This window comes from Trachypithecus francoisi, unplaced genomic scaffold (assembly GCF_009764315.1).
Source record: "Trachypithecus francoisi isolate TF-2019V2 unplaced genomic scaffold, Tfra_2.0 Lachesis_group1, whole genome shotgun sequence".
NCBI lineage: Eukaryota > Metazoa > Chordata > Mammalia > Primates > Cercopithecidae > Trachypithecus > Trachypithecus francoisi.
This window is the reverse complement of record NW_022681454.1, coordinates 658453-683547: the sequence shown is the minus strand read 5'-3', so window position 1 is coordinate 683547 and position 25095 is coordinate 658453. Positions and strand designations below refer to the sequence as shown.

The following is a 25095-nucleotide window of genomic DNA, read 5'->3' as shown; positions in this document are numbered from 1 at the left end:
TGGGCCAGGCCAGGTAGGGGGTCCCTGAGCCGTCAAAGCCTCACCTTCTCCTTGGTCATGTCCAGGAGGCCCACGGAGTAGCGCTCACAGTTGAGGTAGGCCCGCACCGTGTAGAAGGCCTTGTGGAACTGCCTCTCGATGTCCGTCAGCTCCTCAAACACCTTGTTGGCCGACCACAGCAGCACCTGCAGGGAGGGGCACACCTGTGGACCTGCGGCCACCCCACCCTCACACCTGTCTGACCACAGCAGCACGGGGTCAACTCAAGCCTGACACATAGGTGCGCTCCCGCATCTGACCACCTGCCCAGCCATGGAGCCCGGCACAGACCCTGATTGGTGGCTCCATGGCCAGGTTTCATCTGAGCGTGTGGCACCCACATGCGCGGGGCCTGGGAACTGGCTGGCAGTGAGGCCTCCAGGCTGCGGTCACGTCCCTGATCACTCACACGTGGACAAGCGGAAAGTGGAATCTGCTGCTTTGACCTTCAGAGGTAAACATCCTCTGATCACTCACAAGTGGATGAGTGGGAAGTGGAATCCGCCGCTTGGACCTACAGAGGCAGACATCCGACCAGCCCTTCTTCCTCTCGGCTGCTGCAGTTCGAACCGCCTGTGGCGAGCTGGGCTTTGAGAACATCAGGCCATGGTTTCTGGACGTGGGGCCTCCTGTGGCTTCCGCTAAGCATCTGAGAGTGAAGCGTTGCTGATGCACTCCACGAGGTCCTGGCCAGACCCTGCGCAGGACGTCCCACCGCACGGGTCCCTGGCTGCTGGGTTAGTGCTGCTGCCAGGCTCAGACTCACCCCAGAGCCCTCCTGGGTCCACCTTTCTCTGCCTCCTTGGTCAAGGTCCAGACCCAGGCCCCTCCAGGCCCCGCCTTCTCACACTCACGGCGGCCGCTGGGTCTTCTACTGCGTGGTGCCAGCTCCCTCTCCTCCGCTGCGGCGTCCTAGCCCGGCTCTCTCCCCGCCAGGCCTTCTGAAGTTCTATCCCCTGGCACTCAGCTCATGGTGGGAACAGGACTAGGCTCTCCTGTTGCCAAGGGCAGTGAGACGTTCGTAGCTTTATTTCCCAATACATTGATTTTAATGATTTTAGTTTATCTTCATTTGAATAATTGTGTGTATTTATGGGGTTTATGTGTTACGGGGTTTGGTGTGATGTTCTGATCTATGTATTTGTTGCAGAAAGATTCAATTAAGCTACTCAACATATCCATCACCTCACCAACTTACTTTTTGTGGTGAGAACATTGCAAATCGATTTTCTAGCAATTTGGTATACAACACAGTCATCCCTCGGTATCCTCAGGGAAACTAGTTCTAGGATGCCGCTCTGATATCAAAATCTGAGGATGCTCAAGTCCCAGATATGAAATGGCCTAGAGTCTGCACAGAGATTGCACACACACCTTAAACCATCTCCGATGACTCAGCACCCAGTGCAATGCAATGCCATGAAAACGGCTGTTCTACTGTATTGTTTTACATTCTTATTGTTATTTTAATTTAAAACTTTTCCCACATAATAAATCCTCGGAAGCAAACTGCACTTACCGGGCACCCTGTGTACTGTGGTTAATGGCAGCGGTGGCCGCCAAGCAGCACGGCTGACCTGGAAGCCCATAGCTCCAGCTAATGAACTCTTTGCACCCTTTGACCAATGTCTCTGCTTTCTCTATCTCTCTTCCTGCCCCGGCCTCCTGCAGCCCCGTTTCCACTCTCTGTTTCCATGAATTCAGGGTTTTTGGATCCCACACATGAGTGAGATCCTAGCTTCTTTCAGCCAATGGCATCCTCCAGGTCCATGCACGTCACTCTTCTTCCCTGGTGGCGTCCTCAGTGCCAGCTCTGCTGTTTCCAGAGCCCCTCCCTCCCTCCCTGCTGAGGCCCGGCCCCCCAGCAGCCCCCAAGCACTGGCCTCTCTCCACACGGTGTCCAACACCTTTTTCTCCCTGAAGCCTTTCCTGAGCCATGTTTCTCCAATGACCCTGACTCTTGCCTTCCAATCTCCGCTCCGTCTGCAGCCTACACTGACTCCTGCCTCACCGATGGGCGCGGACCCTCCTCAGTGGCCTCCGCACTCTCCTGCCCTGGCCACAGTCACGGTCCCGGAGCCTCCATGGCTGCAGTCACCGTCACTGAGCCTCCCTGGCTGCAGTCACCATCACTGAGCCTCCCTGGCTGCAGTCCTGGTCATGGAACTGCTGCTGATGCCACCCTCAGCAGAAGCTCCCAGGCTTCCCAGCCCTTATCTGAGTATGTCCAGCCCTCCGTGTCCCTGCACTGGTCAGGAGCTTTGGCCCCGTGCACATGTGCAGAAGTCAGTTTAGTCACTGGAGTTAGTGGGTCCAGAACAGGACTTAGGAAAACAGCAGGTGCAAATGGCGACCGACCGCTAGGTTGCTCTTTATAGCCCTGGGGCCTGCTGAATGGAGACTTCATAGCCCCGGGACCTGCTGAATGGAGATGGCTCTTCATAGCCCCAGGGCCTGCGGCTCAGGAGACAGTTGGGCTGTAAATGGAGAACCCGCTCTTCATAATCCCAGGGCCTGCAGCTTGGAGACACGTTCAGCTGTAGACATGTGGAATTGCCAGGTGCATTCTCCTCACGTGCCTGGTTCACCCAGAGCTGCAGGTGGAGGCCTGGTCCCACCCCCTGCGCCCTATGCATCCCTCGCACGCTCAGTCTCTCTCCTGTGAACCTCAGCGTCTTCGCTCGGGCCCTGGCCTCTGCCTCCAGGCCCTCATCCTGGGCCCTCCTCCTCCCAAGGCTTGGCCTCAAGTCCTTCCCAGGAGGCCCTCCCTGGGGACCCACTAACCCCCCGGGGCCCCCACTCCCCATTCAGTCTGACCCCACGGGGGGTCCCGCCTCACGAGGCCCCCTTGGCCGCAGCCTGTGTGAGGTTGGGAGTGCAGGTGCTGATGCCCGTGCGGGCCTTGCGTCCACGCTGTCAGTGGCGCTACTGCCCAACACAGACCTCCGGGCTCTGTGTGATTGCAGCCAGTGGCCCCCAGGAGGCCTGTCTCCACACGTGTGCCACAGGGAGGGCGGCTCACTCCCACCCCCACCCCGCACGTCCCTCCGCCCACTGCAGGGTGAGCACCTCAGCCCTCATTTCCCCAACACACAGCGATGAGGACACTACGTTCCGCCAGCCCTGTGACCTCCAGAAGGCCAGCTCACTCCTGGATCTCAGTGTCCCCACGTGTAAAACAGGAAGAGTGACATTCTGCACTCAGGGTGCGGGGAGGGTTGCAGGCAGTAATGCCTGTCACACTTTCTTTTTTTTTTTTTTTTTTTTTGAGACGGAGTCTCGCTCTGTCGCCCGGGCTGGAGTGCACTGGCCGGATCTCAGCTCACTGCAAGCTCCGCCTCCCGGTTTACCGCCATTCTCCTGCCTCAGCCTCCCGAGTAGCTGGGACTACAGGCGCCCGCCACCTCGCCGGGCTAGTTTTTGTATTTTTTTAGTAGAGACGGGGTTTCACAGTGTTAGCCAGGATGGTCTCGATCTCCTGACCTCGTGATCCGCCCATCTCGGCCTCCCAAAGTGCTGGGATTACAGGCTTGAGCCACCGCGCCCGGCCCCCTGTCACACTTTCGAAGGGTGCCTGGCTGTGGGAGCCCCTTGTGTGTGGCTGTGTGAGCCGCTTGTGCGACCACCACACAGATACTCTGCTGGAGACCAAGCTCTGGCCGGACATTGGGCACAGCCGCAGCTCGCTCTGCTGGAGCTCAGGGGAGGGCTGGGCTTCACATATAATTTTTGGAGTCATCTAAGGACATTGGAAAAAGGGTTTAGCCCTCCCCCCACAGTGTCGATGGCTGGTCGAACGTCCTCAGCCCCTGCACTGCCTGTGACAGCCTCACTGCTGTTGACATTGGAGCCTCAGTGAGGGCAAACACTGAGTCCAAGGTGGTCTGAGCCCAGCAGCCCCACCCTGAGGCCTCTGCCTTTCCTCCTTGTTTTTACTTTTAATTTTCTGGTTAAGGCCGGGCGCCGTGGCTCAAGCCTGTAATCCCAGCACTTTGGGAGGCCGAGACAGGCGGATCACAAGGTCAGGAGATCGAGACCATCCTGGCTAACATGGTGAAACCCCGTCTCTACTAAAAAATACAAAAAACTAGCCAGGCGAGGTGGCGGGTGCCTGTAGTCCCAGCTACTCAGGAGGCTGAGGCAGGAGAATGGTGTAAACCCGGGAGGCGGAGCTTGCAGTGAGCTGAGATCCGGCCACTGTACTCCAGCCTGGGTGACAGAGCGAGACTCCGTCTCAAAAAAAAAAAAAATTTTTCCGGTTAAAAGCCTGCTGGTGCACACAGCAATTGACTGAAGTGTAGGCATCTTCAGTGTGCAGTGGGCAAATTTTCGCTGCCAGCTCAGGCTCAGGGCATTCCTCTGTGCCCCCGTCAACACCCCTGCCCTCGGAATGGCTCTTCCAACCTTTGAAACTGCATCTACGCAGCCTCCTGAAGCCAGCCTTCTCGCCTCCACAGCCTCCAGACGCCGGCCCTCTCTCCCATGTGTGGGTGCCGGAACTGTTTCTGTCCTGACTGCTGGGAGTCTTGGTGCCTGGGTGGTTCTGGGCTGGGGGACCCCCTCCACTCTGTTCCCTTGGTGCCCTGACCCCACCCTTGGGCCTTCCTGGGCCCTCTCTGCCCACACAGGTGGCCCAGACATCTTCCTGGGCAGCGTCCCCCGATTCTAACTCCAGATCAAAGGGAAGCCCTGAGGCCTCTGAAGGAGGCCATTGACTGCGAGCAGAAAGCAGGTTGAGGCTTCGCACCTGGGGTCTGCCTGTCCCGGGCAGTGGCCCAGGAGGCCGGAGACCCAGCAGTGTTGAGCTCCCAGCCTTTCAAGAGATGTAGAAACCCCAATTCTTACATGAAATGTCTCGACTTAAAAATGTCGAGAACTTGTGAAGTCAAACATCCAGTGCTGGGCGGGACCCATCCCCTTTCCAAGGTGTGGCTCGAGGCCTACCCTGGAGTCTTCCGGACTCATCCCCTCCTTGGGCAGTGGGGGCCTCTCCTGCCCTAAGCCTGTGCCCAGCATCCCACGGGGGTCCCTCCTGCCCCGAGCCTCTGCCCAGCGTCCCGTGGGGCCCCTCCTGCCCCGAGCCTGTGCCCAGCATCCCAGCACCCCCGTACCACCTGCTGCATCCACAAGCCCCCATGGATGGTTCGAGTGACCTGGGCTTCTGGGCTGCATGGAAGCTGTGGTTGTGCCCCTCCTGCATTGACTGGGGTTGGGTTTAATGCTCCAGGGTAAAACCAGGGTGACAGTGGTGGCCGCCTGGTGTACTTGGAAGTGAGGGACCCACTGACACGGCGGGGCAGAAGGCGCAGACACGCATGTGGCCCTGGAAGGGGAGCTGCTGTCTCACGGCCCTCTCATTACGTATGGGAAGGAGGGGCCAGGAGGTCCTAAGGGGCCAGGGAAGATGGGATCCTCACTGGCTGCCCACCCCGCGGAGAAGGGCCAGCGTCTCCCCCGACGCCTGAGCCCGGGGCCATGGCCGTGGTGGGAGGAAGCGCCCAGGCCTACGTGGTCCCAACCCCAGGCCTTTGTGGGCCCACCAGCGAACAGTCTTCCCAGGCTGCGGTCAGCGTGAGAGACCCCAGCGAGCGCCTGGGGAATCCGAGAATGGCACTCCTGGACTTTCAAAGCAGCAGCAGGTGCCCCCAACGTCCCTTGGAAGCCTGGTGGCTAGGATGGGCTTTGTCCCTACTGAAACCCCAGCCCCAGGAGCCTTGTTTCTGGAGACGTTTCCCTGCCGGGCCCAGGGCCTTGACACCGCCAGATCTACTGTGTGTCCTGGCATCAGGGCCGAGGGCTTCATCTCACTCACGGTGAGATTCTGAGCTGGTTGTTGAATCCTCAGGAATTCTGAGAGCCAGTTTTAAACATAGCCATTTTTACAATTCAATCATGTAACCTATAAACTAGAAAGTTATATTAAGAAAGTTATATATTGGCTGGGCGCGGTGGCTCAAGCCTGTAATCCCAGCACTTTGGGAGGCCGAGACGGGTGGATCACGAGGTCAGGAGATCGAGACCATCCTAGCTAACACGGTGAAACCCCGTCTCTACTAAAAATACAAAAAATTAGCCGGGCGAGGTGGCGGGCGCCTGTAGTCCCAGCTACTCGGGAGGCTGAGGCAGGAGAATGGCGTGAACCTGGGAGGCGGAGCTTGCAGTGAGCTGGGATCCGGCCACTGCACTCCAGCCTGGGTGACAGAGCGAGACTCTGTCTCAAAGGAAAAAAAAAGAAAGTTATATTAAAAGAAAAGGTGATAGACATCCAGGCTCACCCATCCTGCCCCCACTGTGGGTCACTGTTGCCTGTGCTCGGGGCTTCGCTACAGCAGACGGGTTGCTGTGCTAGGGTGTCTCTCCGCACAGCTCCATCTAGCGCATCATGGTGGGGCCCTAAGTCATGAAGTTGGCCAGCTCAACAGGCTCCCGCCACTGCCGGGTGTGCACAGACCACGCCCGCCCCTCCTGGCTGCCTCTCACTTCTGAATGGCTCTGCTTGCTCACAGGATGCAAGAGTCAGACCTGCTGAGACGGAAGACTCCCCCGCTCCTCCCACGCCTGACCTGAGTCGGGGCACGTCCTCTGCCCTTGCAGGGAGCCATCGGGTCCTGACTCATGGCCGGCATGGAGGTGGGAGCCGCAGCCCTGCACCCACAGGCCCTTCACGCAGCTTTGCTGCAGCTCAGACGGCTGGGCCGTGGGAATTGCTCCACTAAGCCCAACTGGCGGCTGTCCTGACAGGTCAGAGAGAAACCTGAACTCTGCAGGGCCTAACCCATGGCTTCCCTGCGGCCTCTACTGGCTCTGATGGGAGTGTCTGAGAGGCTTTTCAGAAAGGGAGTGGCAGGGGCCTCCAGTCCGGAGGGTGCCTGGGACAGAAGGTAGTTCCTGATTGTCCAGGTGACAGCCCTAGACAGAGGGAGGGGTGAATGCCTGGAGGCTGCTTTAATCCCAGTGACCAGCTTTCCTTCCACAGCTCAAGAGGCAGACGAAGTGCAGGCATTGGGTGGAACTTGGGGGCTAATCTTTGCTCATCACAAGCTTTTATTTTCAAAAAGAGCCGTGAGGCAGGCCTGTGCCTTCTGCACGTCAGGATGCCTAAAAATGCCGTTCGGAGGGGAAGGCCCAGAAACAGCTTTTCCTAGGATTGGGCAACGTCTGGTGCAAAAGTCTCGCATGGAGACACAAGGTCACGTGTTAGAACCTTGAGCTGGTCTCCACACGCCTGCAGGCTGAGAAGCTAGAAACAAAGGGTTTCCTAGGTGTTGGCAATTCACTTATTGCCTAGTTTAGAGCTGGGGTGACCAGACAACAGAATGGGCAAACACGCCTGACTCTTGGATCTTCCTTCCTTCCTTCCTTCCTTGACGCAGTTTTGCTCTTTTTGCCCAGGCTAGAGTGCAGTGGCATGATCTCGGCTCACTACGACCTCTGCCTCCTGGGTTCAAGCAATTTTCCTGCCTCAGCGTCCTGAGTAGCTGGTGTTACAGGCACACACCACCATGCCCAGCTAATTTTTTGTATGTTTTAGTAGAGACGTGATTTCACCATTTTGGCCAGGCTGGTCTGGAACTCCTGACCTCAGGTGTTCTGCCCTCCTTAGCCTCCCAAAGTGCTGGGATTATAGGCATAGCCATCATACCTGGCCAGAGCCACACTTTTAAAACTGAGGTCTGTTGCTGGGTGGTCCCTGCTGTGGACCAGATTGTGTGCCCCTCCCCCCATGCATCTGTGAAGCCCTCACCCCAGATGCGAGGGTGAGTGGAGGTAGGGCCCTGGGGGATGATTAGGGTTAGGTGAGGTCACGAGTGTGGGGTCCCCACGAGAGGATTGGTGCCCTTATGGGATGAGGACACAGCAAGCCAGGGAGAGAGCCCTTGCCAGAAACAGAACTGCTCAGCACCTTCATCTAGAACTTCGCCTCCTCCAGAAGTGTCAGAAGCGAATGCCTGCTGTCTAAGGCGCTTGGTGTGTGGTATTTTGTTATGGCAGCTCAAGCTAACATGGGAGCAAAAGCAAACCACAAGCAAGGGCGTGGAAGCTGCCGGCACCCTCAGCTGCAGCCAGTGTTCAATACAGCCCAGCTCGGGGCCAGATGGACCCCAAACCCCACACTCAAGGCTGATTTGCCCCAGTCCCTGCTTTGGCCAAAAATTACAAGTCACGCTAAAAGGTGAGAAAAAGCAACAGTCCAAAAAGACAAAGCAAGCCTCAGAACCAGACTCAGATGTGACACAAAGTTGGGAATTTTCAGACTGGGAATTTAAAATTTCTATGATCAGGCTGGGCAAGGAGGCGCATGCCTGTAATTCTAGAACTTTGGGAGGCCGAGGCGGGCAGTTCAACTGAAGTCAGGAATTCAAGACCAGCCTGGCCAGCATGGTGACACCCCATCTCTGCTAAAAATACAAAAATTAGCTGGTTCGCGGTGTTGGGTGCCTGTCATCCCAGCTACTCAGGAGGCTGAGGCAGGAGAATCACTAGAACCCAGGAGGCGGAGGCTGCAGTGAGCCAAGATCCTGCCACTGCACTCCAGCCAGGGCCACAGAGCAAGACAATGTCTCAAAAAAAAAAAAAGTAAAATTACGATGATCAATATGCTAACGGAGCTACTAGAAAAAGGAGGCAGCAGGCGACAGCAGACGGTAACATAAGCAAAGAGATGGAGGCTGCTGGAGCACAGGAGATGCGAGGCGGAAATGCAGAGCGAGGCGGAAATGCAGAGCGAGGCGGAAATGCAGAGCGCCGCGGCCCGTCCGGAAGGAGAAACGCAGAGGGAACCACGAGCGGAGCGTGGAGGGAGCGGAGCGGAGAGACAGATACAGCGGGCGGCGGGTGCCGGGAGGAGCCGAAAGAGCGAAGGGGAAGACATGTTGGAAGTAACAATGGCTGAGATTTGCCAACATTATTGACAGACACCAGACCGCACGTCTAGGATGCTCAGTGGCTGTGAAAAAAGACAAATGCCAAAAAACGGATCCTAAGGGACATCATATTCAAAGTGCACAAAACCAAGCTGAAAACCTCGAGGGAAGCTGGGGGTGGGGGAACATCTGACCAAGAGTGGAAGCAGACGTTGGAAACAGCTCATCAGAAACGATGCAAACAAGGAGAGTGGAGTGAAGTATTGGAAGCGTTGAGAAAAAAAATGTGCTAACTTATAATTCTATATCCAGTAAAGTTCTCCTTCAGAAGTGAAGGAGAAATAAAGACTTTCTCAGATAAACAGAAACTGAGGAATGTGTTACCAGTGGTCTGGCCCTGCAGAAAATGTTCAAAGAAGTTCCTTGGAAACAGGAAGAATGAGATAGATCGGAAACTCGCATATGCGTGAAAAAAGGAACAGCAGCAGAAAACAAATAAATGACAGGAAAGTAACATATTTTCTTTTCTTAATTTCTCTAATAACTATTTATTCAAAGTAATAATAGTAACACTATATTACATGATTATAGCACATGGATGAGTAAAATAAATGACAGAAATTTTGTAAGTGTGGAAGTGAGAAATTGTAGGTACATTGCTGTAAGATAGCTGCACTCTAGTGAAGCAGTATAATGCTATTTGGAAGAGGGCTTAGAGTAGTCATAAATGATTATTGCAAATTCTGGGGAAATGCTAAATTTTTTTTAGAAAAACAAGTATAGCCGGGCGCGGTGGCTCACGCCTGTAATCCCAGCACTTTGGGAGGCCGAGGCAGGTGGATCACCTGAGGTCGGGAGTTCAAGACCAGCCTGACCAACATGGAGAAACCCTGTCTCTACTAAAAATACAAAATTAGCCGGGGTGGTGGTGCATGCCTGTAATCCCAGCTACTTGGGAGGCTGAGGCAGGAGAATCGCTTGAACCTGGGAGGCGGAGGTTGTGGTGAGCTGAGATTGCGCCATTGCACTCCAGCCTGGGCAAAAAGAGCGAAACTCTGTCTCAAAAAGAAAAAGAAAAAGAAGAAAAAGAAAAACAAGTATAACTGATAAGCTAAGAGAGGAGAGAGTATGGGATAAGATGTTCGATTAAAACCAGAGAAGGCAGAAAAAAGAGGGGATGATAATAATAAAGACGAAGTGCAACGCAGAGAAAACAGTTCAGAATATGGTATATATATTAATCCAACTATATCAATAATCACTTTAAGTGTGAATAGCCTAAATACACCACTTGACAGATTTTCAGAGTGGATAAAAAGAACTAAGACCTGACGCTATATATATATATATGTTGTCTATAAAAAACCCACTTTAAGTATAAAGACACACACAGTTTAAAAGTAAGGAATGAAGAAATAAATCCTATGCTAAAATGAATCCAAGGACACTGGGGTAGCTATATTAATTTAGACAAAGAGGACTTTAGAACAAGGAGAATGATCAGTGGAAGGGGCATCACAACATGATAAAGGGGTTGTTTCTCTTATTTATTTATTTTTTTTGAGGTGGAGTCTCGCTCTGTCGCCCAGGCTGGAGTGCAGTGGCCGGATCTCAGCTCACTGCAAGCTCCGCCTCCTGGGTTTACGCCATTCTCCTGCCTCAGCCTCCCGAGTAGCTGGGACTACAGGCGCCCGCCACCTCGCCCGGCTAGTTTTTTGTATTTTTTTAGTAGAGACGGGGTTTCACCATGTTAGCCAGGATGGTCTCGATCTCCTCACCTCGTGATCCGCCCGTCTCGGCCTCCCAAAGTGCAGGGATTACAGGCTTGAGCCACCGTGCCCGGCCCAGCTGAAAACTTTAAAATGGATTTAACAACACACTTCTAAATAACAGATGGGCCAGAGTCTCAAGAGACCTTTTAAAAGGGTTTGAACTCAGCCAGGCGCGGTGGCTCACGCCTGTGATCCCAGCGCTTCTAGAGGCCGAGGCAGGCAGATCACGAGGTCAGGAGATCGAGACCATCCTGGCTAACACGGTGAAACCCCGTCTCTACTAAAAATACAAAAATTAGCCGGGCATGGTGGCAGGCGCCTGTAGTCTCAGTTACTCGGGAGGCTGAGGCAGGAGAACGGTGTGAACCCAGGAGGCAGGGGTTGCAGTGAGCCAAGATCGCGCCACTGCACGCCAGCCTGTTGACAGAGCAAGACTCTGTCAAAAAAAAGATTTTGAACTAAATAAGAGTAAAAATACACAACCTATCAGAATTTGTCAGGTGCAGGGAAAGCAGTGCTTGGAGGGAAATTTATAGTATTGAATGCACATAATAAAAAAGAAGAAAGATCTAAATCAATACTCAAAGCTTAAGAAACTAGAAAAAGAACTTCAAATTAAGCCTAAAGCAAGCAGAAGAAAATAAATAATGATTTTGACAACTCTATGCCTCAAAATTTGATTTTAACTTAGATGAAATAGACTGATCACTAGAAAGACACAAACTACCAAGACTCACACCAGGAGAATTAGAAGAATCTGAAGAGTTCTCTGAGTATTAAAGAAATTGAATCAACAATTAATAATCATCCAAAAAGAAAGCACCAGTCCGTAATGGTTTCACTGGTGAATCTGACCAAACATTGAGGAAAGACATTATGTCAATTCACTACAATCTCTTCCAAAAATAGAAGCAGAGGGAGCACTTCTATCTTATTCAATGAGGTCAAAATTATCCTAATAGCAAAACCAGATAAAGACATTATAAGAAAGAAAAACTACAGACCAATGTAGCTCACGAATATAGATGCAAAAATTCTTTTTTTTTTTTTCCTTTTTTGAGATAGAATCTCACTCTGTCGTCAGGCTGGAGTGCAGTGGCGCGATCTTGGCTCACGGCAACCTCCACCTCCCGGGTTCAAGTGATTCTCCTGCCTCAGCCTCCCGAGTAGCTGGGACTACAGGTGCCTGCCACCTCACCCAGCTAATTTTTGTATTTTTACTAGAGACAGGGTTTCACCATGTTGGCCAGGATGCTCTCGATCTCTTGACCTTGTGATCTGCCCGCCTCAAAGTCCCCAAGTGCTGGGATTACAGGCTTGAGCCACCATGCCCAGCGTATAGATGCCAAAATTCTTCACAAAACATGGCAAAACCAATTTAACAATGTATGAAAATAATAATTACACTACATGACCAGGTGGCATTTATTCCAGTTATGCAAAGCTCATTCAAAATCTGTTCAAAAAAAACATGATATCAATTAATGCAGAAAAAAATTTGAAAAATCCAACATTCATTCAGAATAAAAACACTTAGCAAACTAGAAATAGAGGGAACTTCCTCAACTAGACTTTAAAAATTCAACAAAAATCCTAGAGCTAAAGGCATTCTTTTTTTCTTTTCTTTTCTTTTCTTTTTTTGAGACAGTGTCTGTTGCCCAGGTTGGAGCGCAGTGGCGAGTTGCTGGGACTGCTGGCACACACCACCATGCCTGGCTAACATTTTTGCATTTTTTGGGAGACGGTGTTTTACTATGTTGCCCAGGCTTATCTCAAGCTCCTGGGCTCAAGCTATCTGCCTGCTTTAGCCGCCCAGCGTGCTGGGATTACAGGCATGAGCCACCGCGCTGGACAATGTCATTCTTTTTTTTGTTTTGTTTTGTTTTTCAGATGGAGTTTCACTCTTGTTGCTCAGGCTGGAGTGTGATGGCACAATCGTGGCTCACCACAACCTCCGCCTCCCAGGTTCAAGCGATTCTCCTGCCTCAGCCTCCTGAGTAGCTGGAATTACAGCAATGTGCTGCCACGCCTGGCTAATTTTTTGTATTTTTAGTAGAGACAGGGGTTTCTCCATGTTGGTCAGGCTGATCTCAAACTCCCGACCTCAGGTGATCGGCCCACCTCGGTCTCCCAAAGTGCTGGGATTACAGGCGTGAGCCACCGTGCCTAGCTGGGTGATGTCATTCTTAATGGTGAGAAAGTGGATGCTTTCTCCTAAGATTGGGAATAAGGCAAAGATTCTCCCTCCTCTCACCACTCACATTTAACATTATACTTGAAGTCCTAGCTAGTGCAATAAAACAAGAAAAAGAAATACAATGCATATAGACTGAGAGGGAAGAAAACTATCTTTGTTTGCAGATGACATGATTGTCTAGGTAAAAACACCAAATAAGCAGCAAAAAAACTCCGGGTTCAGTGCAGTGGCTCATGCCTATAATTCCAGCACTTTGGGAGGCTGATGTGGGCAGATCACCTGAGCTCAGGAGTTTGAGACCAGCCTGGCCAACATGGTGAAATCCTGTCTCTACTAAAAATACAAAAATTAGCCAGGGGTGGTGATGCACATCTGTAGTCTCAGTTACTTGGGAGCCTGAGGCAGGAGAATCGCTTGAACCTGGGAGGCAGAGGTTGCAGTGAGCCGAGATTGTGCCACTGTACTCCAGCTTGGGTGACAGAGTGAGACTCTGTCTCAGAAAAAAAAAAAAAAAAGTGTGTCTCTGATGGTTGTGTGTGGGGCTGTGGTCAGGGCCTCATGGATCCCCCAGGAGCTGGGATGCCTGGCTGGCCTGCCCCGGCCAGACAGCCCAACAGACCTCAGTTTTTTTTTTTTTTTTTTTTTTGGAGACTGAGTCTTGCTGTGTCGCCCAGGCTGGAGTGCAGTGGCCGGATCTCAGCTCACTGCAAGCTCCGCCTCCCAGGTTTACGCCATTCTCCTGCCTCAGCTTCCCGAGTAACTGGGACTACAGGTGCCCGCCACCTCGCCCAGCTAGATTTTTGTATTTTTTAGTAGAGACGGGGTTTCACCGGGTTAGCCAGGATGGTCTCAATCTCCTGACCTCGTGATCTGCCCGTCTTGGCCTCCCAAAGTGCTGGGATTACAGGCTTGACCCACCTCACCCGGCCCAGACCTCGGTTTTAAAGGTGTGGCTGTGACAGTACTTGGTGGGCCCCCTGGACATGACCAAGGAGAAAGTGAGGCCTCGGGCTCTCAGGGACCCCCTGCCCGGCCTGGCCTGGCTCCTGCGCTGACCACCTCACCCTCACCTCTTCTCTGCCCAGGATACAAAGTTAAAATACAGAGGTCCATTGCTTTGCTTTATAACAGCAATGAACAATTGGAATTTGAAATAAGAACCCAATATCACTTACTTTACCATGGGAAAATGAAATACTTAGGTACAAATCTAATAAAATTATGGATTTGTATGCAAAAACTGCAAAATTCTGATGAAAGAAATCAAAGATCTGAGTAAACGAAGAGATATTCTGTGTTCATCAATTGGAAGATACATTATTTCTAAGATGGCAATTTTTCCCAACTTGATCTACAGATTTAATATAGTCCCAGTTACACTACTAGTAAGCTATTTTGTGGATATTGACACACTGACTCTAAGGTTTATGTGGAAAGGCAACAAACCCAGAATAGCTAGCACAATACTGCAGAAGAAAGAAAATTAGAGTGCTGACATTCCCAACTTCAAGACTTACTCTAAACCTACAGTGATCAAGACGGTCTACGGTCTGGTATCATGGACGAATAAACACGACAGTGGAACAGAATAAAGAGCTCAGGAATAGACTCACCAACAGAGCCACCTGACCTTTGACAAAAGAGCAAAAGCAAATACAATGGAGAAAAGGTGGCCTTTATCAACACATGGCGCTGGATCAACTGGACTTCCACATGCCAACAACAACACAAAAAATTAATCTAGATGCAGACCTTACACCTTTCAGAAAATGAATCACACATCTAATGTAAAACAAAAATCTATACGACTTCTAGCAGACAATAAGAGAAAATCTAGGTGATCTTGGGTTTAGTGATGAGCTTTTAGATACAACACAAAATACAATCCATGAAGGAAAAAAAATACTAAGTTGGATTTTTTTTTTTTGAGATGGAGTCTCGCTCTGTCGTCCAGGCTGGAGTGCAATGGTGCGATCTCAGCTCACTGCAACCTCCGTCTCCCAGGTTCAAGTGATGCTCTTGCCTCAGCCTCCTGAGTAGGTGAGATTATAGGTGCCCACCACCAAGCCCAGCTAATTTTCATTTTTTTTTAGTAGAGATGGGGTTTCACCATCTTGGCCAGGCTCGTCTCGAACTCCTGACCTCAGGTGATTGGCCTGCCTTGGCCTCCCAAAGTGCTGGGATCACAGGCATGAGCCACCATGCCTGGCCAATTGGGCTTTATTATAATAAAATTTAAAACTATTTTGCAAAATACAGTGTAAAGTGAATTAAAAGACAAGCCACATCCAGGTAGAAAATATTTGCAAATCACTCTTCCGTTTTTGTAGAGATGGGGTCTTGCTATATTGCCCAGGTTGGTCTCAAATTCCTGGCCTCAAGTGATTCTCCCGCCTCAGCCTTCCTAGAGAGGGGAGCCACTGCTCCTGGTCTCAGCATCACCTTTTTTTTTCTTCTTTTTTTTTTTGAGATGGAGTCTCGTTCTGTCGCCCAGGCTGGAGTACAGTGGTACAATCTCAGCTCACTGCAGGTCCTGGGTAGGAGGACCTGAGGAGGAGAACCCAGCTCCTGGGTTCAAGCAATTCTCCTGCCTCAGCCTCCCAAGTAGCTGGGGCTACAGGCATGCACCACCATGTCTGGATAATTTTTTGTATTTTAGTAGAGACGGTTTCACCGTGTTGCCCAGGCTGGTCTCAAACTCTTGACCTCAGGTGATCTGCCTGCCCCGACCTCCCCAAAGTGCTGGGATTACAGACATGAGCCACCACGCCCGGCCTGAGCATTACTTTTGAATACAAGTTTAACTTTCTCATGCCAGAAGCAGGGCTTAGTCACCCTTGACAGTTTCCAGTTCTGCACCTAAATGGCTCAAGTTGATAGCAGCCATAAGAACTTAGAGGCGTCTCTCCTGCCCAGAAGCCTGGGCTCCCCACTTCTCCCCCTTTCCTTTAGAAACGGCCGTTCAGACATTTGCCCATGAACTTAAGGGACACGCTCTCTATTCCCTCATGTTTGCTCTGCCTGACTTGCCATTTCTGCCTCCTGTGAACTGTGGACCCCCAGAAAAACATCACAGAGCTGCCCTCCTACCATCCTGGGCAGCACAGCAAGACTCTGTCTCTAAAAAAAAAAAAATTACCCAGGTGTGGTGGGGCATACCTGTAGTCCCAGCTACTTGGGAGGCTGAGGCAGGAGAATTGCTTGAATCTGGGAGGCAGAGGTTGCAGTGAGCCAAGATCGCGCCATTGCACTCCAGCCTGGGTGACAGAGTAAGACCCTGTCTCCAATAAAGAAATAAATAAGTAAATAAAAATAAAAATAAAAATAAAACTCTTTAAATGATAAGAAAACAAATAACCCAATCAAACAGGGCAAAAGATCTGAACAGACAACTCACCAAAGATTAAGACGTACAGATGGCAGATATGTAAATGAAAAGACACGTGACATCATCTGTCATTAGGGGATTGTAAATTACAACAATAATGAGATGCTACCATACACCCATCAGATTGCAGTTCCACCAAATGCTGGCGAGATTGCAGAGCAGCAGGAAATCTCACTCATCACTGGTGGGAAGGAACAGAGCAAGCCGCCTTCTGGCCTCAGTAAGACTGAAGGCAAAAGAAACTCTTCATCAACCCCATATTCTACTCGGTGACACTGTTCTCCATGGGGTGCGGGTGAACAATCCTGACACGGCTATACCCCTGCACTGGAATCAGACAATTAAGTGCCTGGGCGGAGGACGGCTCCCAGGCATTCCACTGTTGCATGGGAATTCACATAGCAGCAAGAGGAAGAAGCCAGAATGCGCCGTGCTGTTGTGGACCAGGGCTGGAGAGGTCAGCCCGAGCGCAATGGTCACGTGCAGGAACATTTGCAGCTCTGTGCACACTCAGGGGACACGCAAGGGCTGGCAGAGCATGGCTGCCTCTCGCTGTGCTGGCCGAGACGGCCTGGAAGCAGCGACTCCTGCAACCAGCACGGCCGGCCCCCGGGCCGCAGCTCCTGTTACTGCTTCCAACAGAAGGAGCCGGGCTCCCTGGAGAAGTGGCTGATGGCAAGACCAGGACAGGAAATACACAATGAGTGGAGGCACCCAGTAGAGCTAAAAATCGAGGAATTTCAAAACCAAGCCAGGCTGAGCGCAGTGCCTCACACCAGTGATCCCAGCACTTTGGGAGACTGAGGTGGGCAGATCACTTGAGGTCAGGAGTTGGAGACCATCCTGGCCAACATGGTGAAACCCTGTCTCTACTAAAAATACAAAAATTAGCCGGGTGTGGTGGTGCACACCTGTGATCCCAGCTACTTGGGAGGCTGAGGCAGGAAATCGCCTGAACTTGGGGACAGAGGTTGTAGTGGGCTGAGATGGACCCCATCTCAAAAACAAAACAAAACAAAACAAAAATAAAAAACACACAAAAAACCAAAAAACAAACCAAAGCAAAACCCCACAGTGATGGGGTCATGTAAAAAGAGCACAGGAGCCAAGCAGAAGAGCTCCCAGTGGCCAAAGCTGGACTCACATGAGCAAGAAAATAAACAAAACCGTGTTGAATTATAACCTAAGCATACAATACTCCTAAATCCAGACTGACATAAATAAATGGTTGAATAAATTAGTAAATGGGGAGAGGAGACAAACCTTGCAATAATTCCAGATAAATTACACAGATGGTCTCCCTGGTCCCTGGTTCCCACGGCCCTGGCCTGTGGGAGGCCTGCTTGGATTGGGGGTGCTTGGTCAGGGGCCCTGCCAGCCTTTCCAGACTGCCCCTGAGGCAGGCCTGGGGCCAGGAGGAGGCCCCTAAACCCTCCAGATGCTGAGATAAAGACCTCAGCCTCTCGCCATGTTCAGCAGGCTCACACCAGGTGACCAGGGCCAGGCAGCGTCCACAGGCAGAACAAGACATGGGGAAGGCAGGAGGTGACCCGCCGTCTTTACAGTTCTCCTTTGTGGCTCAGCCCCAAGGCCACCGTGTGGACGGCTTCCCAGCCCCAACATAGAGCCTCCTTCCCCTGGCCCACTCACTATCCATCCAGGTCTCCCCTGAGCCAGGGTCTTAGACGGGAGGACCACCTGCCCTGGAGGTCACCCCCCTGCATTTTCCCACACACCTTGGCACACCTGACTCCATAAGGTCCTTGGGCCTCCCTCCCCAAAATCTCAGCCAGAGCCGGACCTGCCCCCTGTACCCTCTCAGCCAAGGCCGGACCTGCCCCCTGTGCCCTCTCAGCCAAGGCCGGACCTGCCCCCTGTACCCTCTCAGCCAAGGCCGGACCTGCCCCCTGTGCCCTCTCAGCCAGGGCCGGATCTGACCCTGTGCCCTCTCAGCCAGGGCCGGACCTGCTCACTCATCACTCATGCTGGCTCCTCCCAAGGTGGTCAGGGGCAGCCTCTAGGAAGGGTGCCCCTTTCCCCCTCTGCAGGTGCGTCACACCCGCTCTGGCCAGATCGCAGGCAGGTGGCAGATGCGTCTGGGCGTTGCACCACAGAAGCCATGGGGCCTCCTCTCCCCAAAGCAATGCCCAGCCCGGGACCTGGCCAGGCGAGCACACCACCACCTGCCACCACCGGCCTCTGCGCAGGCAGCGAGACGGGCGGAGCCGTGCTCAGCGTGTGGTACCTGGCCGCGGCGCGTCTCGCAGTTGTGGAGGTAGCTCAGGTGATAGATCTTCAGGTCCAACGTGGCGAAATTCAGGTACTTCAAGAACACCTGAAACGGGAATTGCCACAAGAGGAGTTAAAATTCCAGCTTTCAGACATGTGCCCTCGTGGGTATTTTGCAGGAGAAACAGGCCCTCCTGAGGCTGCCCAGACACGAAGGGAAGCTGTGCCCAGCACACAGACATGGACTGGCACACGCAAGCTCAGGTGCACAGGGCGGGCACGCAAACTGTCTCTCTCTCTGTCTCACACACACACACACACACACAGAGGTGTGCGCAGACACACAGGAGCACACCGATGTGCGGACGAGCATGTAGAGCCCAGCAGCCCAGCAGACACGCAGCACAGAACACGTGGGCAGGCAGGCGGGCAGGTGGGCAGGCAGGCAAGGAGGCAGACACGCGGCTGCCCAGGTGACCCCCGCACTCACGTCTTCGTCTTCACTGGTGAAGAACGGGCCGTTGAGCTTGTTCACCGCCATGATCACCGCCACCACGTCTTTGCCATTCATGATGGGTGTGGCCAGGATATTCTTTGTCTTGTAGTCAGTGAGCTCGTCAGCAAATGAGCTGAAGTGAGGGCACTGCCGAAGGAGAGGAAAGAGGCTAAAGAGGCTGTCGCTGCATGGGCCTGGAGCCTGCACCACTGGGGTTGCTGCCAAACTCTGCGGAGGCCGCTGCCCTCCAGGTGTGAGGCGCCCGGGGACCCTGCTGGGCACTGGAACGTGGCCACTGGGCGGTGAGAGCTGGGCCTGTCCCTGTGACTCCAGCCTGGCTCCGTGCACCTCTGTGCGGAGGACGCTGGTGCCCCCCAGTGCTCAGTCCAGCAGACCTATACAGGCCTCACGGGTGGCCCCACTCTGCCTGGCACCTCCCGTGCTGTCCCACACCTGCCACCCTCCAGCAGCGTTGGGCCTCCTGGATGCTTGTTGAGCCTGCCAGCTCACCTTGTCCCTGAAGCTTCCTGGTGTCTGCCACCCTCTCCTGCCTTCAGCCCCCTGCAGGACACTCTACACTCTTCCCCAAGAGACAGCCCTTGGTAGGATGCAGGATGAGCCCATTCTGATTGTGGGCTTGTTCGTGGGACACTTTAGCCAGGGCAGGTGCAGCTGGCAAGCTGGGGTGGGAGTCCTGGCAGCCCTGGGGTTTGGACGCTACCCCTCTGGCTTCCCAGGCCCACACTCCCAGGGGTCTGCTCCCTGCGGTCTGGGGCCCACTGTGATGAGAACTTTGCCTGCCTCTGGCTCCTGGGGGCTCCCCACCCACCCTCACTCCTACCCTCACTCCCACCAGATTCAGAGCAGCCCCTCCTCTCTTTGGTTTTAGGTTCCGGCCCCCCAAGGAACAGGTCAGCTGAGCTCTGCCTCAGCCCAGATGCACTGAGGGTTACTGAGACCAGGCACCCCCAGGCGACCAGGATTCTGTTCTTCAGAGAGTTGGATGTGACCCCAGACTCTTACTTCCTGTTTCTGACATTTGTTTACATGAGGCCAGGGTGCCCTGGGGCAGTGACCCAGATCAATGGCTCCGGGGTCGGCCCTGCTGGGGTCTGGACTTCCCACCTGTGTGACCTGCAGCAGGCACAGGGCCGTTCTATGGCCTTCTCCTCACTAGTCCATGAGGCAAAAATAACAGGCTCTGCCCTCAGCCACTGCACCAGCTGAACAGGAGCTCCTAGGATGCGCCTCACATCTCGTGCTGTTTCTAGGGACGGCAGCCCTGCAGCGGCAGAGGGCAGACTCCCCGCAACTTCCCTCCACCCCTTCCCCAGAGGAAGCCTGCTGGGGGCTGGCCGAGGTGCCAGAATGCTCCTAAATGGCACCCATCCTTCCTGCTCCTCCTCTCCTGATTCTTGGAGATGCAGCTGCTGCCCATAGCCACGTGGGCTGGCGTTGAAGGAAAACCAGCGTTTAAAAGACGGTGCGGCAGGAAGACAGGTGAGTGAGCCCTGGCAGGGGTGGCAGCATGGGCAGTGGGGGCAACATCCCTTTACTGGATCTGAAGCAGAGGGGTGGTCCCTGAGAGAGGGCTCATCTCACCACCTGCATCCCCTGAGGGCTCATCTCTGCACCCGTGTCCCCCGAGAGCTCATCTCGGCCCCCGCGTCCCCCGAGAGCTCATCTCGGCACCCGCGTCCCACGAGAGCTCATCTCGGCACCCGCGTCCCCCGAGAGCTCATCTCGGCACCTGCGTCCCCTGAGCCAAGCACAGCACGCTCCTGCCTGCTTGTTGTGGTGCCTGTTGTGCCTGTGGCAGTTTGGACAGTGTCTCCCCCACCAGCCATCAGTGCTACAGTGGCCACCATGTGTGCTCCCTGCTGAATTCAGATTCTCTGTGACTGTTTCCCTCCCTTTCTACCTGGAGTCCAGCCTTTTAACCCATCCCTTGCCAACCTCACTGACGCTCTCACTTGGGGTCCTTCCCTGGCTGCTGATCGTCACAGCATGACACCTGGACATAAACCAGCGATTCTGGAGAGAGCACAGCGTGACCCTGAGACAGCGCCACACAGATCCACACAACGTGACCCTCATAACCCTCGGATGGCACCACACGGATCCACACAAAAGGATGCTCAGACGGTGCCTCCTGGATCCACATGTGATCCTCAGATGGCATCACACAAGATGACCCTCAGACGGTGCCACACATAGGTCCACACGTGACCCTCAGATGTGCCACACGGATCCACACAGCATGACTCTCAGCTGATGCCACATGGATCCACACAACGTGACCCTCAGACGGCACCACAGGGATCCACACAACGTGACCCTCAGACGGCGCCACAGGGATCCACACAACGTGACCCTCAGACGGCGCCACAGGGATCCACACAACGTGACCCTCAGATGGCGCCACAGGGATCCACACAACGTGACCCTCAGACGGCGCCACAGGGATCCACACAACGTGACCCTCAGACGGCGCCACAGGGATCCACACAATGTGACCCTCAGACGGCGCCACAGAGATCCACACAACGTGACCTTCAGATGGTGCCCCATAGTCACACAGGCTACGGTTGATGAATGTTCAGCCTCACTTCTCTTGCCAGCCTTGTCTCTACCAGTTTCTTCCTGGATCTCAGACCTGACCGTCACTTCTCTCTGCCCCACACATTTTCACAGCTCTAGTTTCACAAAGAAAGTATGGGAACAGCCACAGAGCCTTCCCGCCTCTCTCTTGCGGCCTGCCCTCCACCCAAGAACCTCACACTATTTGTCACCTTCTCTTCTTCATAGTCTCTCCCCATCCTGGGATTTAAGTGCACTCGGGACTCTGTAAAATGCTCTCTCAGCCCGTGCGATGCCGTCCTCTCTCCTTCACAGCCGCTCCTGCATCCCTTGCCTTCCTGGCTGTATCACTGGTCTCAGCAGGTGCCTAGCTCCATTTCAGCTCTCCCAGCTGAGGTGGGTGGGCTGCAATTACCATCCTGATGCCTACAGCCTCTCTCCTTCACCGCTGACCCCATTCACTCCCTGGTCCTTCCAGGCCTGTGCCAGATACACCCTTGGCCCCAGCACTGAGACCTTCACCCTGAGGTTTTGTGACTGCAGCCCCTTGGTGTCTCCCCAGCCCCCACACCCTTAGGAGCGAGGGGAACAGCTCCTTAGAGGTCCAGAGCGGGCAGCCAGAACTGGGGCTTGGCCACCGCGGAGGTTCTGCCAGAAGCTATGCTCCTCCGAGTGCTGATTTGGAGTGAGGTTGCCCCTCGTTCCTCCTTCCCTGTACCTTGTCGGGCCTCTGGGAGCAGCTGGTCCAGCGACTTCCCAGGAACATCTGTACCAAGCCCCAGCTTGCACTCTGCCCTCCTCAGCTTCCCTGACACCACAGGGAATGTTTACTTTTTGTAAATCTGCCATCAAGACTGCGAAGAGTCCCACATGGAAACATCCGGCCACTCTCTCACTGACACCAGCTCTCCTTTCCTCAGCGTCTGGTCACTCTGCTGCCCATGCATGGATGGGCCCTTGGTACCAGCCAGGCCGCAGCCACCTTGGTCCCAGCTTGGCTGGTGCAGCTTCCAGCCTCAGTGGCTCCCTTCCCCGCCCCTGTTGGCCCAGCAGCCCGACCCCAGCCCAGCCTTCACTTCCTGGGATGACAGCCCTGCAAACTCCCCTCAGCCACAGGGACGGACGCTCGGCCTCTCCGTCCGACTGCCAGCTTCGAAATTACCCGTTGTGAAATGCAGCCACACCATGGTGAAGATTAACACGTGGCCTCCGCCGTCACCCCCGTCCCTCCTCTCTGGTGCCCTCTGGGCTCTGTGTCCTCCCGTGGTGATGCTTGGTGGGAGGGTCCCCCGCTGGCCTCCCGTCTCTCCTCCTTGGTACCCTCTGGGCTCTGTGTCCCCTGTAGTGATGCTTGGCTGGGGAGTCCTTGCCTGCTGGTCTCTTCCTCTCCACTGTCCAGTCCGGGCCTCCCGCCTTCCCCAGAGCCTCCTGGTCAGATGTGCCAGGAGCCTCACCTGGGAGCGGCGGCAGCCGTGGACTGTCAGACTCCTGGGAACCCCCTGCATCTGCTCTGCCTCTAGCAGGCCAGGGGGCTGTGTGTGCTCACACAGCCGAGCAGCTGGACCTGGCTCTGGGGCCTTCACACCCACTGTGGCTTCTCCAAAGCACTCCCAACCTTCCGTTCCACTGCCCAAGCCCCCTGCCTCCTCTGCCGTCTATGCTCAGCATGGCTGATGGCCGGTCCTGCCGCCCTCCTCCCTCTGTCTCCAGGTTCCCACCCAGCCCGTGTTCTCAACGCCTCCGCTCTGTCCAGCCTTGTAGTGACCACCACAGGACTGAGTCCAAGGGTCTTGATTGCTGGCGACGTGCAGAACCCTGTGATGAGGTGTTTTGGGACAGGAGTCAGGGGACCCACTAGGGTCCCGGGATGGGCCTTCGGGGTGGGTTCCCGTGACAGTCCCAGGGAGAGGAGCTGGAAGAGGGGTGGAGGGTGAGGCTGCATGCGCAGCACTGCGGGTTCGTGGCTGTTTGGCTGGGGCTGGGCTCAGAAACCGCTGCAGAGTCAGAGCCGGGGTGTGAGTCCTGCTCTCCCACTTGGTGGCTGTGGCCGAGCACCGCCCCGCCCCCGTCTGCCAGGATCTTCCATCCCAGCTGCCCCCGCTGTGAACTCTTGCAGCTCTAAGGAGCCACAAAGGGGTGATGGCCGGGCCTTCCCCTCATCAGGTGTGGGCGGCGTCCCTGCCCGGGGTGCACAGCGGCGGACGGGGAAGGCCGTGCTATCTCACAGGCCCACTCACTCCTACCTCTCTGCACCCGACCTGTGCTTCCTTCCTGCCGAGAGGCTTGTCTGGGGGCCGTGGACACTGGGTGGCTGGGCAGGGCCTCTCACCCGGCTGCCCCGTTGGCTTCTGACATGTTGGGAGGGATGGAGGAGGGCCTGGTGTCCACCTTCTGGGACCTGTGGTTCCTGAGCCCAAGGTTTTAGGGTTCACAACCCATGCCCAGGCCTGGGCCGGGCTCCAGGAAGGTTGTGCTCCGTCCTGAGTCCCGGCAGCACCCTCCTTGTGCAGGCCCTGGGATCTGCCGTGTCACCCTAGGGGTTGCCGTGACACAACAAGCGTAGTTCTGGGAGCAGACAGGGCCTTGGAGCCATCAGCTGAAGCCCTGCACCTCCCAGAAGCCGGTCCCACGTGGCCTGGCACTGCCTGGGCTCCCTGTAGGCCCGAGAGTGTGAGCCCTGGGCAGCCCCTCCCTCCGTGGTGGCTCCTGGGAAAGGCCCCTGGGAACAAGAGGGCCCACAGGCCAGGCTACTGCCGCCTTTGCCCTGGCCTGACACTCTCAGCTCCAGGAGGACGGATGCTCGCAGCTCAGGGAGGAGCTGGTTCCCCGGGGCCTGCCAGCCCTGTGCTCAGGAGCAGGCTGGTTTAGCCACTGCAGCTCCCTTGTGAGGCAGACATTATTTCCCCAGTGTAAACAGGGAGACAGGGCTCAGGTGGGCGAGGCTCTGGGTGGCCCAGGTGTGGCATGCCGGCCACTCACGCCCTGTCTCAGGGACTCTCACACCACAGCCATGTGCTGCTCTCCCAAAACGGCCACTGTGGCTCACACCCCCTGAAGAGGGCTCAGTGGGCCAGACTGAGGTGTGCTCTGCCTCAGTCTCCCCTTCTGTAAACTGAGATGTGAACCCAGAAGCCCATCCCTTGGCAGTGCTTAGGGTGCTGAGATGCACTTAATGAAAATTTGCATTTAATGAAAATTTGCTTTTTTTTTTTGGCAATTTAGACTCAAGTCTCTGTTCCCTTAGTCTGAGATAACTAAGACTCCACAGAATGGAGGGCAGACACCACGCCCAGCCCCTCAGAGAGGCACCAGCTACATTGGGCAGGGGAGAGGCCTCAGGGGAGGTCAGTGCTGGGGCAGGTGTGGCCATGGCACGGGGGGTGGGGGTAGCAGGACCCGGAACAGCCCTGGGGAACAGGCCAGGCCAAGGGACGGACCTAGGACAGCCCAGCAGTTTGAGGGGGACCCGCAGAGCAGGAACGAGATACCATCAACTGGGTGGGGACAAAGGCATGAAGGGGTGGTGGCAG

The 25095-nt window shown here is 54.5% G+C and overlaps 1 protein-coding gene across 2 annotated transcripts in view; it reads right to left on the bottom strand.

Annotated features, from left to right (window-relative positions):
* Nucleotides 1-25095, bottom strand: part of PDE6B (phosphodiesterase 6B) — a 44017-nt gene that overhangs the window by 16734 nt on the left and 2188 nt on the right. For both annotated transcript variants that reach the window (XM_033213369.1, XM_033213370.1), the window contains exons 2-4: nucleotides 18980-19132; nucleotides 18506-18595; nucleotides 45-185 (exon numbers count right to left, since the gene is read on the bottom strand). In XM_033213369.1, the coding sequence (XP_033069260.1) occupies nucleotides 45-185; nucleotides 18506-18595; nucleotides 18980-19132 (384 nt within the window). The remainder of the gene's footprint in view (nucleotides 1-44; nucleotides 186-18505; nucleotides 18596-18979; nucleotides 19133-25095) is intronic.